General features: G+C 41.1%; 1 protein-coding gene across 1 annotated transcript in view; it reads right to left on the bottom strand.

Annotated features, from left to right (window-relative positions):
• Itga1 (integrin subunit alpha 1) overlaps positions 1-19,802 on the bottom strand; it is a 138,096-nt gene that overhangs the window by 34,565 nt on the left and 83,729 nt on the right. Inside the window, exons 8-12 of the mRNA XM_075976033.1 lie at positions 18,849-18,999; positions 12,274-12,439; positions 8,350-8,423; positions 7,367-7,511; positions 1,241-1,383 (exon numbers count right to left, since the gene is read on the bottom strand). Of these exons, the coding sequence (XP_075832148.1) occupies positions 1,241-1,383; positions 7,367-7,511; positions 8,350-8,423; positions 12,274-12,439; positions 18,849-18,999 (679 nt within the window). The remainder of the gene's footprint in view (positions 1-1,240; positions 1,384-7,366; positions 7,512-8,349; positions 8,424-12,273; positions 12,440-18,848; positions 19,000-19,802) is intronic.

Genomic DNA, 19,802 nt, shown 5'->3' with positions numbered 1-19,802 from the left:
CACTGTCCCCTTCCCTTTCCATTTCATAATGTTGATAAACCATTTCAGGAGGTTCGAATGTCATCTTGAGCTACAGTGACAGCTGTTTTATTGTTGATGACTTTCTGAGTGGATATATGGCTAAATTAATAGAATCCTTTCACCTGAACATGAGGAACGACCTCTGCCTTATTCTGGGATGCCTCAGGAGTCTACTGAGGACAGCCTTCCTGCACTGCTGAGCCATGCTGATGTGGGTGAAAATATCCTTGAATAGGATGCTGCATTGAGGCTGGGTGGAATTGGAAGAAAGCTCTTTGTATATAATGTGGCTTCTCAGACTATGGTGGCCCAAACAGAGCCTCTTTGAGCTATGGCTATGCTACCATAAAGGACACTGTTCCTCTGGGGCTCAGGACTTTAACACTAGGGTCACTTCTAGACCTCTTCAGTGTGACTCCTGATACCTGGCTGCAGGTTATCGATTTCAGATCTGCCTACCAAGGAGTGAGCAGAACATCCTTGCATGTGGCAGAATGAAGTTAATGAACACTCACTCTGGAATGCTTGGAAAACCCACACAACCATGAGAAGAAAAAAGACAAAAGTTACTCAAATTATTGTTCAAAACTAAACACTGAGTAGCACAGTCACACATATTTTTCAGTTTAATGCACTAGAATTATTAGCATTTGCCTACTGTATGTGTAGTTTCCTAAACTTTTAATATTTAAGGATATTTTAAAGAATTTTCCAATTTTATATGTTGCATACAATTCCCCATTCCCCACAGTATGACCTGATGCGCTGAATTGGACACTTAAATGTTGACACAGTTTTAAGCCTTTCCCCTCAATCTTCTCACCTATTTCCCATCCTTCCTTTTAGAGCCCTTTTAGAGCCGGCACAAAGTTTATCCCTTATGGGTTTCTAGTACCAATCATAACTTAAGGCCACTTTTCTTCTTGTGAATGCTCTATGCAACTGCCCTCTCATAATTCTTAATGTTTTTAGACCTTAGTATTTCTCGCATAGTTTGAATAAAACTGCAGGCGACACCTAATATATATACATAGCTACCTCTTCCTCATTCCAGCTGTTGTGCTTATGACATCTAAGTTATGACTACTTCACACCCCTCCAAAGAATCAAATAGAAAGCCTTCTACACAATAGGTTTTGAATAATTGGGATTTTAAAATTCTAGGTCAAAAGTCACAGAGGACATACAAACGACACAGAACAATCTATTTCCAGTTTACCTGCTCTCCCCTGAGTGTCTGGAGAATTTTGACATTCCCATCCTCCATCTTGTAGATGACGACCTGGCCCGTGTGATTGTACCGAGGCTGTCCAGCGATGTAGAGCACGTCTCCAGGGAGTGTGGCAGAGTTCACTGTGTAACCTGATCAAGAGAGATCCCAGAGTGTACCTGGACCCTCAGAGTCCTAGGTAATACAGCATGACTTACTTTAGATGGTTAGTTAGTCTAATCATTTGTGTATTTTCTTGCATTTTGTGCTGGTGAGAAGACTTTACTGTGCTCCCTGTTTCTCTCACAGCTGATGGCTCTGAAATGCTGGTTTTCCCCAAACCGAATCTTTCATTGTTTACAGATGGAAGTGATACTACAAAAGAGATGATGGAAAAGGGGAGAAGGTTTCTCCATGCAGGTGTCGTGCACACTCACGCCCACCTTAAAATCCTCTGGCCACCATGTTGGAGCAAATCAATTATATTTTATTTAGATCAGTGGTTCTCAAACTGTGGGGTGTAATCTCTTTGGGGTGGAATGACTCTTTTACAGGAATTGCCTAAGATCCCTAGAAAACATAGATATGATTCGTAACAGTATCAAAATTACAATTGTGCAGTGGCAATGAAATAGTTTTATGGTTGGGGGTCACCACATGAGGGACCGTATTAAAGAGTTGCATCATCAGGAAGGTTGAGAACCACTGCTTTAGAAACTGCACTATCAACACTAACAGTTTAGTATCCTCAGGATAACAGAAAGCATAATCTGCTCCTGCATTACTAACCAAATTTCTACACTGCAAATTGAAATGGATGAAGGTGGTTTGTATTGTATTATAGAGGTATTGCCTTTACTTCCTGGCCATTTGCTGATGGGATAATGGAATTTTAGTATTTTTTTTATTGTTGTTATTTTGTTTTTTGTCTGTTCTAAAAATTTTTGCACTGTAACTTTTTTCTTTTTTTGAATATTTTTTTACAATAAGTTTAAAATAATAGATTTCTGGATCAATTTCCCACATTCTTACAATGTGAGGTGAGTTGCTTCCATGACATCCAGACTAGGGTTATTCTATGAACTGCTGTATGGGAGCAGTTTCGTTTCATTACAGCTTCCCAGGTATTATATGTGAGTACTATGGTTTTATATCTATGGATATTTGCATGACTGTAAGTTATCTAACAACAGTTCAATGCTGTAATTTTTAACTCTTTTTTAATTAAAACTGAGGGTTTTTCCCCCACAGATCTACTCATCTCACTTTCTCCATGCTCTGTAAAATGTGATTTTTGTACCTGCTTGTATTTCATCTACATGCACTGTTTTATGTTGACTTTTCTCATGAGCCATGCAACTTTCTTCCTACCATCCTTTCTCTCCCAGGCCACCTCCACTTAAGGTTTCAGCACACCTCGTTCCAGTTCAGTCAGCATCGTCCTGTTATGGCAGAGTGAGCTCACGAATGGGTCAGTTTGATCACGGGCTCTGTGCTCTCATGCCAGCATCACAGCTGCCTCTGTTGATTTAGCTCAGTAACCAGGGATCGCATGGACAACTCCCAAGTTTGCCATTACCTTATATATTTTTATACAGGTGCAGCAAAATTTCCGCACCCTTGTTGGGCATTCACCCTTTTGAGGCCTTGGGCCCACTTATAAGTCCGTCGCTGCGAAGATGGAAGGACCCACGGTACAACAGTAAAGTCACTATTCAGATATGTGGTGGCTTTTCAGATATTCATAGCCTGGATGGTCTGGGGAGTTTCTCAGATGTTATTATTAATAATGAATACGATGTCTTGAGTGTCTTGATATGCATGATTTTTGAGGGGAGTTCTGGCTCAAATGCATAATGAAGAGATCACTCTTGGCCAGTTAGGAAAAGAGTTTGCATTGTGGCTTTAAGTCAGATTATTATTATTTCTGAAAGAAAAGAATTTTGTATTTTGTATCTGTATAGAATGGAGCTAAATCAGTGGGAAATTCACGTTACACAAAAGGTTGCTATCTGCAGAAGGAAGCAGTGTTCTAATAGCCGGAAGAGGTTTGTTACTGGAGAAGACAAGTATAGTTCTGAAGTGTGCCACAGAGAGCCACTTCCAACTGTGAGAGAGATCATATTTTTAATTTAAGTAGTACCTATTTTACTATAAGTTAAATAATTCTACTTTTATACAAGTAATATGTTTATAAAAATGCTAAAGGAACAACATCTGTTAGGTATATTATCCTTTGTGAATTTTTCCATCTGTGTCCGTACCTTCAACTTCCTTTATGAAGGATGAGTTTTGTCTCGCTTTGTATCTCCTTGACAGAAGCAAGAGCTGCGGTGATGGAATAGGAATGTATGACTTATCTTCATATTGTGCCTTTACCTTACGCCTTGCTCCTTTCGAGTTTGTCAGGTGTGACGAGAACACGGTATGGACGTATTAGGGAAAGTGTGGATGAGGGTGACAGAGAGGACAGATTTACCCACATTCTCACCACCAAACCCAGACTCAACAGGCTAAGTACACATTGAGACAGGTTAGGGGGGTGATAAGAAGATGGGTGGGTGACTCTGTCCTGGAAGCCACACGAATGCTTCTTTTTACACTGTTTCTTTTGCATTGATAAACACATGTATTTCCAAAGTGGGTGGGCCTCTCAGCTTGCTTCCTTCCGAAGCTTTCATATGGCCTCTCTAGCTGTCTTTCGCCCAGATTTCCGAGCAGTGAACTGAGTTTCTTAGTAATTTTACAATATCCACAATGAAATATTTGAAACCCTTATTTCAGATTTGAAAAAAATCATTTGAGGATGGGTTAGTGGAAGCATATGAAAGATATCTTACACCTAATAGACACCTGTAGGTAAATGTCTTATACCTTAATGTTTGACTAAAGTGATAAAATGAACAAAAAAAGACATTAGAAAACTACAGATAGCATACGCAAATTCCTTCCTTTCCTCAGCATAGAGGACCCATAAATATGTGCATCTATTTACATAGATGTACGTTGTCAACTAGTAATGTTTCCAGTTTCATTAAGTTGTGAATGATTAGAGGGGTGAATAAAGAAGTAAGGCTTATGTTTTCTTATGTGCAATGCATCTTTAAATTTTAAATCATTTAAGCATGCATTAATCAACACTAACTCAAAGTGTAGGGTAATAACGGATTTAGGACTTTGATTGAAAGAATTAGATCACAGAATCCTAACGCGGAATTCCAAAATACTGCACTGTGCAATTAACAATTAGAATAAGTGAGTATGGGAAGAGTAGAGACAACCACGTCAAGCACATTTGGGCTCCGCATTCAGTCTTCAGCTGTCAGAATACTTAATAGGAAGAGGATCAGTGCTAGAAATTGTAATATTCCACAAACCTGTGTTAGTTTTCTGCTGATGCTATAACAGATTAGTATAAACTTACTAGCTTACAACATCATTCCAAATGCCTTATTTTGCAATTCTGTAAGCCAGAAGTCCTACATAGTTCTTTCTCTCTCTGGACTATAGTGAGAGGCAGGTGGGGATATGCTCCTTTCTGAAGACTGTAGAGAAAACACACTTCTTTGTCCTTTGTGACTTAGAGCTGACATGTGTTCCCACCTCCTCCTTCATTGCCAACAACACTGTATCTCTCCGATCATCTCCTATAAATCTATCTCCCTCTAAACACATCTAAGAAAGATTTTCTACTTCATCATTTGGTTGTATTAGACTATGGCAGTGTGTACTGGCTGGTTGTGTGTGTCAACTTGACACAAGCTAGACTCATCAAAGAGGAAGGAAATGTCTCCATGAGATTCAGCTGTAAGGCACATTTTCTCAATTAGTGATCCATGGGGGAGGGCCCAGCACATGGTGGCTGGTGGTACTGGGTTCTATAAGAAAGCAGGTTGAGCAAGTCAGAGGAAGTGAGTCAATAAACAGCTCCCCTCCATGGCCTCTGCGTCAGCTCCTGCCACCAGGATCCTGCGCTCTTTAAGTTCCTGTCCTGACTTCCTTTGGTGGTGAACAACAATGTGGATGTGTAAGATGAATAAATTCTTTCCGCCCCAACTCTCTTTTGGTCATGGCGTTTTGCCACAGCAATAGAAACCCAAAGACACAATAGATCTAAGAATGATATATCTCAGGCTCCTTCATATAGTTACAGGTGGAAGTTCTTTTTGCCTCATAAAATCACACATTAATAGGTCCAGGCATTAAGGCCAAGACATTGGATTTGATTTTGTTAGTTTTTTGTTTTGTTTTGTGTAGGGTCCTAAAGTGAACTTCTGGCAATGTAGAATGATCCTTCTTGTGTTTCTGCAAACACATGATCATAGGAATTATAATAATTTACATTTACAAATCCATCCAATACGTGATGATAAATGTTCTGTAACTGTTCTATCTAGGACAGAAAGAAACTTCAGGTTAAATTGGCTTTTGATTCCAGGGTCTTTCACATATACAAGACCCAGAATCTTCGCTTATGAAGAACTTGGCAAGCTGTGTGAGCTGGGCCCCCACCACTGGCTCTCAGGTCTCCGTCTTAGCCCATAGCACACCGAGAGGGACTGCTTGTTTCTTGACTGTTTCTCATCCAAAACAATACCTGTATCACTTTGCCTTATCCATTTTGCCATTTTTAATTTGCCTAATATTTCTGGTACAACATAGGCACTCTGTATTTGTGGGTGCTTTCCCATTCAGCCCAGAGTCAGGTATTTTGCTACAGGGAAATGAATACTAGTGTGAGCTTCAGGGGACCTGACTGGCACGTCTGAGCTGCTCCAGATAACTGGGGTGCAATCGCTTTGTCCTCTGATGATCACTTTAGAAACCATATTGAGTGTGTCTCTCACTACTAAAGCTCAGCATGAAGCGTGAGCTCAAGCCTGGCAGCGTGGACCACACATTCTCATCTGTTTCACACACACCGTACTTCCTGCTCCATCTTCCAGTCACTTGGGGATTTGGAAGAAGGTGAAGCATTTCCACATCTGTCTTTACTCTAAATCATTTTTGTCATTTGGACTTTGAGTTGTTTGTTTCTGTTTGTTTTCTGGGAAGAGGAGGAGAGGTGATGACTTTTGTGAGGAAGAAGGTGGGAGCTTTGTTTATGCCCCTTGTTGGGTCTTAGGCTTTGTGATACCTCTTCTGCTATGTCAACAGAGACCCCAACTCCCAAGTCCTGCCGCCTCTGCAGCTGTAACACGTGCTCTGAGTAAGAAGAGATGTGGAGGCACCCAGAAAGACTTGGGGCTTTCCTCATAAAACAGAAAGAAACTAGGATTTAGGAAGGAAAGGACTTGCTTCGAGGGTAGAAAGCTCCTTGAAAGAACACAGTGATGGTAAAAAGGGGATAATGCAAGACCAAGGTGTTTCCTTTATCACTGTCCCCTAACACTGAGAACAATGGTAGGGCAAAAGAAGACCTAAGGACCAGTGTGTTAAGGGAGGACAGGGAACAGTATGAGGAGGGTCCTTCCCATTTTAGATTAGGCCTCCTACCTGTTTCCTGTGCCCTCACAATGATGAGAGGACCCTCACTTTTCCCTCCCCCCCAGCTGGTTCTGAGCCTGGTACAGATAGTGACATCATACATGCACCCCATCTTCTTATTGTGGCAAGTGTTCAGACTCCAACAAACTTCTGAGCTTAAGTGCTACATTGTACTGAATGTGAATAGAAGAAGCTATAGAAACGGAATAGAATAGACTCAGAGAAGAAGCTGTAAGGTAAAGCAATTGAAAATTCTCTTTCACAATGAGAACTTGTAGAGAGAAATTGAGGATAAATATTATGTAGGCCATGTCAAGGTTTATCTAGCCTCGTTTCCTGTCAGCAGATCCAAAGGTCTTTTGGTTTTAAAGGAAATATTGGATGCAGAAGGCACTCTTAGACAGCCCACATCGGCTAACACTGCTCCTTACTCTGGAAACGCCTCAGCAGGCACTGAGCTGATGACCCCTCAGCTTCTGTCACCTTGAGAAGTCAAGGCTCCTCAGAAGTCTGAAAGCTTCCCTAGGTCTTTCAAAACATCTTTAAAGCAATCTTATTACATGGTTTATAACTACCGACACAGGAGAAAACAATGCTAGAGAGAACAGTCTTTTGAAGAAGCTTCTAGCAGTTGTATCCAAGCCTTACCTAAATAAGAAGCAAGAGGTTCGTTCATTTTGGTGGGCTCAGTTTGAAAGGTGGTATTCTGAGGGATGACAATCTGGTTAGCCTTCTGCATGACTACCGTTCCGTTCCAGTCATAGGCTCCCACTGCTCCAAGCATGACCCAGTCCTAACGTGTGAGTTCAGAAAACAGTAAAATGGCATTAGCAAACCCTTATGTTGCATTAACAGTGTGATAGGAATGGTTTGAAGCGCTTTATTTAAATTCATTCATATAGTCCTCAAAATAACTTTCTTTACAAGAACCCAACATTGCAATCCCTATTTTAATCTCTGTGGTGGTGGGCCACACCTTTTATCCTAGCATCCTGGAGACAGAAGCAGGCGGGTCTATAGAGGGAGTCCCAGGACAGCCAGAGCTACACAGAGAAACCTTGTCTTGAAAAAAAAAAAGCAAGCAAACAAGCAATCAAACAAACAAATGAAAATCCCAATATTAACCAAAAAGGAAGCTGAGGGTCACTATGTAACTTTCACATTGAAATGTTGATAGCCCTATATAATGACCGTGATGTCTTCTTTTCTTGCCTTTCTTTCTGTTATTCTGGACACACACATGTGCACACACACAAAATCACATCTTAGTCTTCTAAGGAATGTTAGCATGACCAATGACTAATGAATACCTTAACACTGAGAAAAAGATTCTCCATTTTACACCAATGTCTTATGTATTTCATTTCATTAGATGCACAGTTACATTCAGCACAGCTCAGACCATATGGTTCATAACAATTAATAGTTTATAAGTATTAATTGATAAAATATAGGAGCTGTGGGAAGTATTCTAATAAGAAGCTCAGAGATGCCATTTTCCCATTTGCAGTCTGCAGAGCTGGCCTCACCGTAAACTTCAGAGCAATCTTACTCCGTCGATGGCTGGGCATGGCTTAGAGGGAGCCAAGTGTGCAGGAAAGGTGTTCCTTCCCTGGGCATGATCCACATACCTGTGAATAATGAGCGCTGAAGCCAGTCTGAGACATTTCCATCTCGAATGAAGCTGCTGACTGGTCAGCTGTAGCTATAATGTAGGAAAGATAACACACACAATAAGTGACTAGCAATGTCATTTAGGCTGCAATTGATCTGCTGAACACAGAACTGCTGGAATCTGGGGACCTGCCAAGCCGAACTATGGAAGGTTTAGAGCACTATCAGCCATGTACTGCTCAATCAAAACTCCTGGGCGGGGCTCAGGAGAAGACAGAGGTTAGTGGAAGGATCTCCTCTCCCATTCTTACTCATTGGCTTCCCACCCTTGCTGAGGGGGTGTTGATCTGCTTGCTTTGAGTGAGTTTAAATGGTCTTAAAAATAAGTTAAAAATAACATATAATTTTAACCAACTCAGCCTGACTATCTTTTCTACACTGTAGTTGCCTGTGTTTCCTTGGTGCATTGGAAAGTTGAATTACTGCAGTAGGAGTCAACTGTCTTGTCTGCTGGATCTAGGAGCCCTATCAGAGCTAATTTGATACTCTACAAGGCTGAAAAATACTTCACCCAACTATCTAAAAAGATTCCCGACTCATTAGTCCCATCTCCCTTTGAGGCCATGCATCCTCTCTAGGAGATACTGTCTGAGAGAGCTGAAGGATGTGGGTACCATTCACGTTAGGAGGTGACTCCTTCATGTAGCTTCCATCTGTGTCCCACCCAAGTCTCAAGTTTTAAAGAAACTTTCTATCTTAAAAACACCACCTTTAAAGCTCATTGCTAAAGTCCAGACAGATTAGAGCATTGTATGGAGTTGTGTTCTTCTCAAAATATTTACAGGCCAGAAGCCACAGTTTCCTGGGGGACCCGTTGGGGATGTTGATCTACCCACTTCCAGGGAGTTACTGGTTTACTTGGTCTTAAAAATAAGCTAAAAATAACATAAAATTTTGGTCAAGTCAGTCAGACTGCCAATGGATTCAAGAGAATCATAAAATTTGTGAACTCAAACATGTTTATTTATTTACTGGAATAAAGCTATAAAAATGCATCTGTGATTGAATTTTTATAGGGCTAGATTAAATGTGACAACCAATCAAGAACCCGAATGAATGATTTAAATCCCTCATACAGATTGCCCTTTAAATGACCAAGATGCATTTTACCTTAAATTAAAGTGTGTTTTTGATACATAGCGATTTAAGCTACTTCCATGCTTACTTGGCCGGACTGACAGCAAGGACGTGTTAGTAGACACCAGAATCCCCAGCCTCTGCTGCTGTGTTTTTGGCTGAGAAAAGAGGAAGATGCTGCCTGGCCTTCTGCATGCTGCATTAGCATCATGGGAATAGCCTGGCCATAATCCCACTAGCCAAATTTCTCACTTTCAGCCTGTTCCTGGCAGGCTCATGGGGAGTAAACCAACTGCTCTGGCCCTTGCCTGCGTCCGATTAGGAATGTGAGCATTTTCCCTGAAGCTGATAAGAAAGGGAGATTCATACCTTTCCCTGATCTAGTTAGTCAAATCCTGCGCATGCTTGACTCGCTAGGTGGCTTGCTCTTGGCAAACCAGACTTCCATAATTGTTGCTATTTGCTATCTAAAATACGTATTGACAGGAAATGGAGATTTTCTAAACAACAGGGGAGAAAGCCTTTTGTGATCTCGTTATGAAAATACTGGGAGGGAATACCCTGGAAGCCCTGCTGTGTGACGTCAGCACCAAGGAAGCTGAAGCAAGAGGGGCAGCAGGGGCAGCGAAACTTCACCTTGAACACAAAAACAGAAACAGAGACCAGACCCAGAAACAAAAGAGACAGCTCACATGACTTTAACCTGTGTTAAGATGTAGAAAGATATTCTAATCTTTGGAGAGTTTTATAAAATGATTTCATATTTAAATATAGAGATTTCTGGAAGTGTTTGGACATTCTAGTAAGGAACTTCAACTGTGATTTGGTTAGGTTATAATGAATCTTAAAATACCATTTCAGGCTAAATGAACCACATCCCTTACAATGTAGGTCACATTCAGCCAACTCTAGGTTATATTTGCTTGCTGACCTAGAGAATACTTAGAAATGGCACTTCCTATGTTTAACTGACTAGTGTAATAGTAACTTAAAAAAACAACTCTTACAAGTAGTATTATATAGGTTAGATTAAAAATCCATATGTGTACACATATACATATAAACATGTAATAACATTAATAAATAAAAGGCCATGAATTTGAAGGAGAGTGAAGGGGGTTATGAGAGGACTTTTGAGGGAGGAATGGAGAGAGGAGTGTTGTAGTTATATTATTGTCTCAAAAACGAACAAACAAACAAACAACAAGCAAAAAAACCAGTCCTTTAAGCCCTTTCTGATTCTTTCTTGGCCTGTGTTATTAAAAGAGAAAGGTGCACAGTAATTTAGAAGACCATCCATATTAAATCTAGGCCTCCCCTATTGATAAATAACATCTTGTCTCAATGGCTATTGAAAGACCAAAGCCGTGTAACAGTGACTTGGACTTAGAACACAGAACAGCTGAGCCATTCAGAAATGGCTGGGAGTATAGACTGGTAAAGGCTCAAGGGTTCTGTCTCTAAAGGCATTGGAGATAAAGGGTGCCAGAGAAATCCTTCTGCTTGGGACGCCAGTCCTTGTCATCCTCGGAGTAAAACAAGCTCCTGAGCAACTGACTATGACTCAGATTGAAAGCAATAAGGTGACACCATCATTGAAAGAGGACATTATGAGAGCAGGAAGAGGTGAGGGCAGCAGAGTGCCCTGTAAATAATAGCACAATCATGAGCCCTACTGAGAGTGGCTTTGTTTTTATGTGCATGAATATGTGTGTCCTGAGTTGCGAAGCAAAACTTTTGCTACCAGGTGCTACTCAGGAAATATTGCAAACAGTTGCTTTACATCATTTTCTTGAACTGGAGATATAAGGAAAGTTGTAGAGCAGTCGTCCAGCATATGTAAGGGCCTGCGCTTAGTCCTCAGCCCTCAGCATACACACACACACACACACAACACACACGCGTGCATATTTTTCTTGTTTACTGGATAGTCACTTGAAATTGTCTACCCTTTTTAAAGTCATGCCTCATCCTCAGATTCTCTCTGTTTGTTATTAACAGGTTCTGTGAGGGATCACAGGATAGAGTTTTTGACAATTATACAAGCGACACTTTCATAGTGCCCCCTTAAAGACAGTCAGTGGACTGGGGATGCCCCATAAGGGCAAAAGAATTCTCTGTGGTTTCTGTGGAGCCTGAGTTCTGAGTCTGAGTTTCCAGACCTTGAAAAATCTAAAGAAGACTTTACCAGTCAGAGGACATTAGCTCCAAAGCAATTTGTTACCGGACACCTCCCACTGAAGGGACTAGCATTGTTCAACAGCTTCACTAGACAGTTACCGCTGAAAAAGTCAAAGAAAAATCCTCAAAGAGGTGGCATGGATAGACAACCATAGCAAATGAAATTTTGCTACCAAAGGACTTGAGGCAAAACTCCATGGAGATCTTTAACAAATTACAGTGGAAATGAACAAAGAAATGATTGGATCAGAACATTCTCCTAGCAGAAAAGACAGATGGAAGACAAAAGTTGAGTCGATGGGTCTCTGTTCTAAACTTGTGTCACAGAAAAGGAATAAAGCATGCTCATGCTGGGCCATTTGGGTTCTTGCATATGCCTCTGCTGACCCCTGTGGTCATCAGCTCTCCCAGGCATCAGCACAGTCTAACAAATACTGTGTCTAGCCATCACGGTTGTCTGTAAAGTAGTTCCACGACAGATTCTTATGACAGAGACTTGCTCACTGATGGCTACTGCACACGGTAAAAATAGGTTAGTAATGTGTTGAGAAGAATACCCCAAACCCGTGACGTTAATATTGAATTTTAGAAGGGACATTCCAGATCAGGAGAGACAGTCATACCTTCCAAGGCAAATATCCTTTCTCCCAGAGCTTTGACAATGGTGACCAGGGCCAACTCATCTGAGACATTGAAGAAGTGCTTTTCAGTGGGCTCGCTTGCGATAGATTTTATTTCCTCCACAAATTTCTCAGTGCTTAAGTTCCCTCGGTTATAGTGGCCAAGGATCTAAGGCACAACAAAAATGGCAAGAACATATTTTAACTCTTATATGTTAAAGTATTTCAAGCATATATTCAGTAAACAAGAGCATTCAGGATATCTCATGCCGGTATAATGTTATGTACTCATGGGAATCTTTATGGAAGAGAGGCTTTCTGAGTACATGGTTTTGCTCATATTGACTCGTGTGAATATTTAGGTTATTTTTGATTATGTGTGTGTGCATGTGCTTGTGTCAGTGGGTGTGTATGTGTGTGCACCTGAGTACAGATTCTCTTGGAGGTTGAGGGATGATGTCATCCTAGAGCTAGACTTCCTGGCAGTTGTGAGCTGCCTAATACGAATGTTGAGGAACAGACTTGAGTCCTCTACAAAAGTAGTACCTGATATCAACCACCGAACATCCCTCCACCCATATACACTGATTCTTAGAACCATGGGTGAGGCAGGAAAATAGTCTTTCTTTTTCTGCACTCCTGTGTCTCTGTGTAACAGCTATAGCTTTAAAATCATCTGACCATTCAAAAGACATGTTAACTTTCTATATAACTGAGATACAATTGCAGCTACTGACATGGCCATCTTCTGGCAGAGCAACCAACAAGGGAGTTATGGAAGTGTTTTATATGTTCTCACACACACATATATATATACATACATACATACATGCACATATATATATTATACATGTATACGTACACATGTGCATGCCTGCATTTTTTCTTAGACACCTGTGAAAGTTCTGCATATATATTCCGGCATGAAGCATTTTACACTTCTTTCATTTTTCTATGAGAAGTTTTAAATTTTCATGAAGTCATACTAATCATGTTTCTTCTTTAAGATATGTACAATTTTACCTGGTTAGTACTGGTGTTAAAATGTCTATTTTTATGAAATTATGTAAATCTTAACCTAAAGATTCCCAATACAAAGATATGTCCTAACTTGTTATTTTAAAATATATAGCAATGTGGGAATAGGAAAAAGGTCCAAATACTATATTATCTTTTAAATCTGTTTATAATATTGTATATTTCCATCTTTGATTAGCCCACATATATTTAAAGACTTTTTTCTTTTATAATAAAAATGTTAGTGTTGTAATGAAGCATGTTTAATTTTTATTTTATTACAAATGACAGTTTAAGGTTACTAGTTCTTGCTTTTAAATATTCATGTATCCTTTATTATACTATCACAAATCGAGAACAACTTATATATCTGTAAATAATGATGCAAAAAATGAGGTCTAAGAGGGTAGGCTACAAAATGATATTTTGGTTAAGGTATATAGATAGATACCTTAAAAATGAGAACTCAAGTTACTATTTACATAGTTCTTCTTTTGTCCTCTGACAGAATTATTGTTTCACAGGATAAATGGTGGTTGAGAGCAACAACTTAATCACCCTGATGCACACTATTAATGTAAGAATTTGAGTCGTATCTGTTCCAATCAGCAGGCTCATGGAGGCTTCCTGTGATGAGCTTGCCCCTTTCCTGGGGGAGCTTCAGTGACCATCACTGAAGAAATGTCACATTTCCACACTGTGGGACATCAAGCTCACTCGCTTCTCTTCACTCTCAAGACCCCAACAATCCAGTCCATCCTAGCTCCTTCCCATATTAAATGCACTTATAATAAATGACATATGAACATCTGAGAAGGAGCCCCCTTTGGGGAATCATTTGTTTAAGGAAACCTGCATACCACTTAGGCTCTGTTTGACTTCTGTTTTTAAGCTCACTCTACGATACCCAGACTTTTGGTAAAATGGTCTAGGCTGGAACTTCACAAATTATTTCAGAAAACAAAACCTAAATTCCTGGATATTGTGATGAAAAGTCAGGGCTGAACTCTCTAAGTGTTTAGCCTCGGAACAGAGACCACCGGGACTGTCTTGCAGGCCAGCTGTGTGATGGAGGAGAAGAATCAGTGAAGAAGGCAGCGGAGAGATGTCAGACAGAGAAGGAAAACCAAGCTCAAGCTTGCAGAGCATTGAACAAAGACCCTGTCTCATTTAAGAAAAAGCTGTCAGGATGCCTTTCTTAGAGCTGGATATCTCACTGAATCTGGTCACAGGAGACCATCTACAAGTTCCAAAAGAGCCACACCCCTGCATTTCCTGCTGAACGTGGTAAGGCTACTTTTTTCTTTTTTCATTTTGATAACCTCCGTGTTTCTCTTAGATTCATTCAAATTCTGGATTATGTGGATTCCTCTGAGTCCCCCACTGATTTACTTAACTTATTCTACAGATCTTGTGACATCCTGGGACAATAAATCGTCCTTGCTCCTCTTTGACTGTTACCTAGCATGTTCTAGATTAACTATTGGATCAACATATTAACTCCCATTTTATTTAAAATTGATAAAATTCAAAATATATGCAAAACAAACATAACAGCTGAGAATTTTGGGGAGTGTGTGGTTGAAGCTGCTATATGTGAAGTGAATGTTATCAGACATTTAGGGGTAACTGTACAGGAGGAAGATAAGTAGATTTAACAAAGTAGGAAAAATACCCACAGGACAGATTTAAAGAGCAAGAATAAAGCAGAAAAGTACAATACACGAGAAAATACTCAGAGCTGCAGAGTTTCTGGGATTCCTATTCAGGCTTAAACCACCCAACTAATATCACAGATGAAAACAATAACAGAAACCTATTGGCATCTTTTATTCAAGGGTTTGGTAGCTTGTAAAATGTTTTCTATAAGAAAAAACAAGAAGTTAAATAATACACCTAATTTTAAAAATACATCTCAAATATGTTGAACATAAGCGTTTGAATTCTGGTAACATTTACCTGAAAGTCAGAACTGAAATCTCCTTAAAGCAGATGTATCAAAGTAAAATATGTACTGTATTTATGTGCAACATCATGTCTTTTATTTGACAATATAAGTATACTTATTGATGTCTCATTTATGCTTGAGCACATTTCTCAACCATTACAAACTAAGAGCAGGATATGACTATCTAATATTCTTCATTGACAGAAATAAAAGACTGAAAGCCAACTCATGGCTTCTCAAAACATGAAATTTTAACAGGAAATATTTGAAGTTTTAAAACAAGGAACTTAAATTACCAATATTTAATCCTCTTGGGGACCTGTTTCCTGTCAAAACACATTTCTGTATTGTTCAGGGTCAAAGAGTAGGGAAAAGAAAAAATAGAAGGAACAGTCCAGACAATGACTGAGACAGGGGGACAGTCCAGACAATGACTGAGACAGGGGGACAGTCCAGACAGTGACTGAGACAGGGGGACAGTCCAGACAGTGACTGAGACAGGGGGACAGTCCAGACAGTGACTGAGACAGGGTGACAGTCCAGACAATGACTGAGACAGGGGGACAGTCCAGACAATGACTGAGACAGGGGGACAGTCCAGACAGTGTCTGAGACAGGGGGACAGTCCAGACAGTGACTGAGACAGGGGGACAGTCCAGACAATGACTGAGACAGGGGGACAGTTTAGACAATGACTGAGACAGGGGGACAGTCCAGACAGTGACTGAGACGGGGGGACAGTCCAGACAGTGACTGAGACAGGGGGACAGTCCAGACAGTGACTGAGACAGGGGGACAGTCCAGACAATGACTGAGACAGGGGGACAGTCCAGACAATGACTGAGACAGGGGGACAGTCCAGACAGTGACTGAGACAGGGGGACAGTCCAGACAGTGACTGAGACGGGGGGACAGTCCAGACAATGACTGAGACAGGGGGACAGTTTAGACAGTGACTGAGACAGGGGGACAGTCCAGACAGTGAGTGAGACAGGGTGACAGTCCAGACAATGACTGAGACAGGGGGACAGTCCAGACAATGACTGAGACAGGGGGACAGTCCAGACAGTGACTGAGACAGGGGGACAGTCCAGACAATGACTGAGACAGGGGGACAGTCCAGACAGTGACTGAGACAGGGGGACAGTCCAGACAATGACTGAGACAGGGGGACAGTCCAGACAATGACTGAGACAGGGGGACAGTCCAGACAGTGTCTGAGACAGGGGGACAGTCCAGACAGTGACTGAGACAGGGGGACAGTCCAGACAATGACTGAGACAGGGGGACAGTCCAGACAGTGACTGAGACAGGGGGACAGTCCAGACAATGACTGAGACAGGGGGACAGTCCAGACAGTGTCTGAGACAGGGGGACAGTCCAGACAATGACTGAGACAGGGGGACAGTCCAGACAATGACTGAGACAGGGGGACAGTCCAGACAATGACTGAGACAGGGGGACAGTCCAGACAGTGACTGAGACAGGGTGACAGTCCAGACAATGACTGAGACAGGGGGACAGTCCAGACAATGACTGAGACAGGGGGACAGTCCAGACAGTGTCTGAGACAGGGGGACAGTCCAGACAATAACTAAGATAGAAGAGTAGTTGACACAATAATTGAGACAGGGTTTTTATTCATGTGAATATGTGCAGCATGAGTAGATCCTATGAGCTTCTTGAAGTCTGTCTGTGTTATTGCTCAAATGAGGAAAAGTAATACAAGTGTCTTGTTTTCTAGTTTGGTCTCAAACAATACCTTTTAAAATAAACACAAAGTAGGAAAAGTAACAAATAATTATGGTTAAATGACATTTTCTTGCTTTTTACTTTTATAGAGTTCAAGAGCAGTTTGATAATAACACACTGGTGAAATGGAAAGCACATGAATATATGGTTCTCCATGAAGATGAATAGGATGTTGAAATCTCCTCTGATGCTGAGATGAGAGAGACAAATAGGACTCCCAGTAGGCAAAACTGTTTAAGACAAGGAAAAACTAACTATGTCGTCAGACAGGCTACAAAACACAGAGTTCACTTAAAGTGGTGTGCTGTTTTTGTCTTTCCAGTAAAACTTCTCCTAGTGCTGGTTGTGTGTGTGGTGTGTGTGTGTGTGTGTGTGTGTGTTTGCGTGTGTCGCACTGAGTATAAAGTGTTTCCACAAGGGAGACAAGCAATCTATGGTTGAACTACATCCTCAGCACCAATACTGTTAATTCTGATGATAGCTGATACTGTTTGTGGCCTGCATCCACAGTACTTACAATGCCAACTGGTCCTCAGGGGGAAGAAAAAAAAAACTGAGATCATCTCTGATACTCAGATGTCTGGAATCAGTGAACAAGCTCTGGCTTTCTACACTGACAAAAGGGACCGGCCGTAGGCTTAATGTCATTCGTTATTTCGTTATTTCGATATTTTCCTGAGTGACCATTTGAAACTATTCTCAACCATGAAATCAAAATGCTTACATTTTCACAGCAGAAGGGGTAATAAAAAATTTGAGAATAATTAGCAAATGGAAAGTTATAAAAATAACAACAGAGAATGAGAGAAACAATTAGATGTTTAGTGAAGTTTTTTATATCTTATACACCAAATAAAATAAGAAAATGTTTCAGTCAGGTTTTATCACTTTATAACCAAGCCACCTTGTTTATAAAATGTGCGCCTTGGCCCTGGGGAGCCGTGCATCACATCCTTGGCCCTGGAGAGCCGTGCATCACATCCTGGAACGTTTTTCTGTGCCTAAACCCCATCTTCCACTTCTTACATCATCCATGCCTTTGAAAGAAAGGCAGATTCATTGACTGGATGTTGAAAACTAAAGCAGCTAATATTTGATTACCGTTTGTGAAGAGTTCAGGGGTTGGGAATCTTTTCTCCTGAGTTCAAAACAAATCAATTGAATCAATTTTAGTGAATGAAAGAACAATTGATTTCGGAGAAGAGAGTAGCCTCCCCCTAGACTGCGGGTGGGACTATGAGGTGGAAGCTGGAAGGAAGGGCCAGATGTTGTCCCTGGGGCGATTTCCTGAAGGGTTCTGAGCAAAGAGGAAACCTTTTATCTCTAAACGCTAGGTTCTTATTAGCTCACTGTGGTGGCTTCCTTGGAAGGATCAGAGAGAAAGACAATTTTTATCGTGTGCCTCACTGGCCACTGTCGTCACTGATTCTTCGTGTGTTGAAAGAGAATGACTGACAGAAATAACATAATCTTTTAACGAAAGATTACCCTGAAGCCCAGTGGATTAGAACTTGTTCACTTGTCCCAGAGATGACAGGGAAAAAAGCCTGTACAAAAGTGTTTCCGGCCCTGAAACACAGTGTCCTCTGTCCTTCCCCACACCCAGCCTTCTGTTCCCTTCTGTTTCACACACCTGGAAAATGGGACAGCTTGGGCAGCAGAAGCAGACAGATAAATGGGGCTTCAGAAATATAATGATTGGCTTGCTAGTAGGTGCTTATAGAAGGCATCTTCTGATTCTGGCTTCTCAAACCTCAGGAAGAATTATTAACTGAGAAGCAGTCTTTCTTGCCCAGTATATGATGTCTGTCTCATGACAGATACGGAGAGTTTACACACCCTTTGCTGGTGAGGTACTTACAGCTATGGAAAATCGCTGAATGTTCTCATCCTCGCAGTCCTGGATGACCTGCTTCAGTCGGTAGTTGTCGTGTGATTCTCCATCAGTCACTATGACCATGACCTTTTTAACGCCCCTCCTGGCACCCCGAGCTTCAGTGAAAGCCTCTTTCCTGAAGGGAACACAGACCAAAGGGAGGCTGATCAAACTCAGCCCAGAGTCAAGCAACATAAGAAGCCCTACAAAAATACATTAACTCTGCATAGTCTGGCACTTCCCTCCGAGATGACTGTGGACTCCGCTGTCAGAGGCAAGCGACACCATGACCCCACTTGCAATGGTTCCACAGAATCACACATGATGGGGACTGTATTACCACTCGCCAAATATGCCCGTATAAAGCACAGGTGCATACCTTCTTTGGATGCTGCATTATAGGGATGTCGTGACTGATGACAGTGTGGGAAAGAATACTCGTGTCTATGGTCAGAAAGTGAAGCTTGGATGGTGGAGACCACAGAAAAAGGAACAAAGCTTTCCTCTTCTTTGCTTACCTTCAGTAAGAGCCAGGTTGCCTCAGGCCAGCATAGGACAACTTACATGATTTCTCCTAGTGAGTATCCATCATAGACCCCCGACTCAGTCCCACATTAAATCCTTACTTGTCCTTATATTAAAAGCTGAGCCAAACGTCACTCAATTGCAACAACCCACTGCAATGGTTCCCATCTCAAAGAACTGCATGAATAACTTTTCTTTAGCGTGTACTTATGACACAGATTTTCTGATTTCTTTAAATGCTTAAACAAAGGTGAAGACAGATATCAAAGGCTAAGTTTTAAGAAGTTTAGACATGAATATTCTATGGGATTTAGTCCATTTTGCAATTCTAATTCCTTCGTGGATGCCCAGAACTTCTGACTCTCTGGAAAACCAAGATCCTAACTGAAGTTAATGAAGATCGGCAGAAGGAGA

This window comes from Microtus pennsylvanicus, chromosome 6 (genome assembly GCF_037038515.1).
Source record: "Microtus pennsylvanicus isolate mMicPen1 chromosome 6, mMicPen1.hap1, whole genome shotgun sequence".
NCBI lineage: Eukaryota > Metazoa > Chordata > Mammalia > Rodentia > Cricetidae > Microtus > Microtus pennsylvanicus.
The sequence above is the reverse complement of the archived record's forward strand: the minus strand, read 5'-3'. Positions and strand labels throughout refer to the sequence as shown.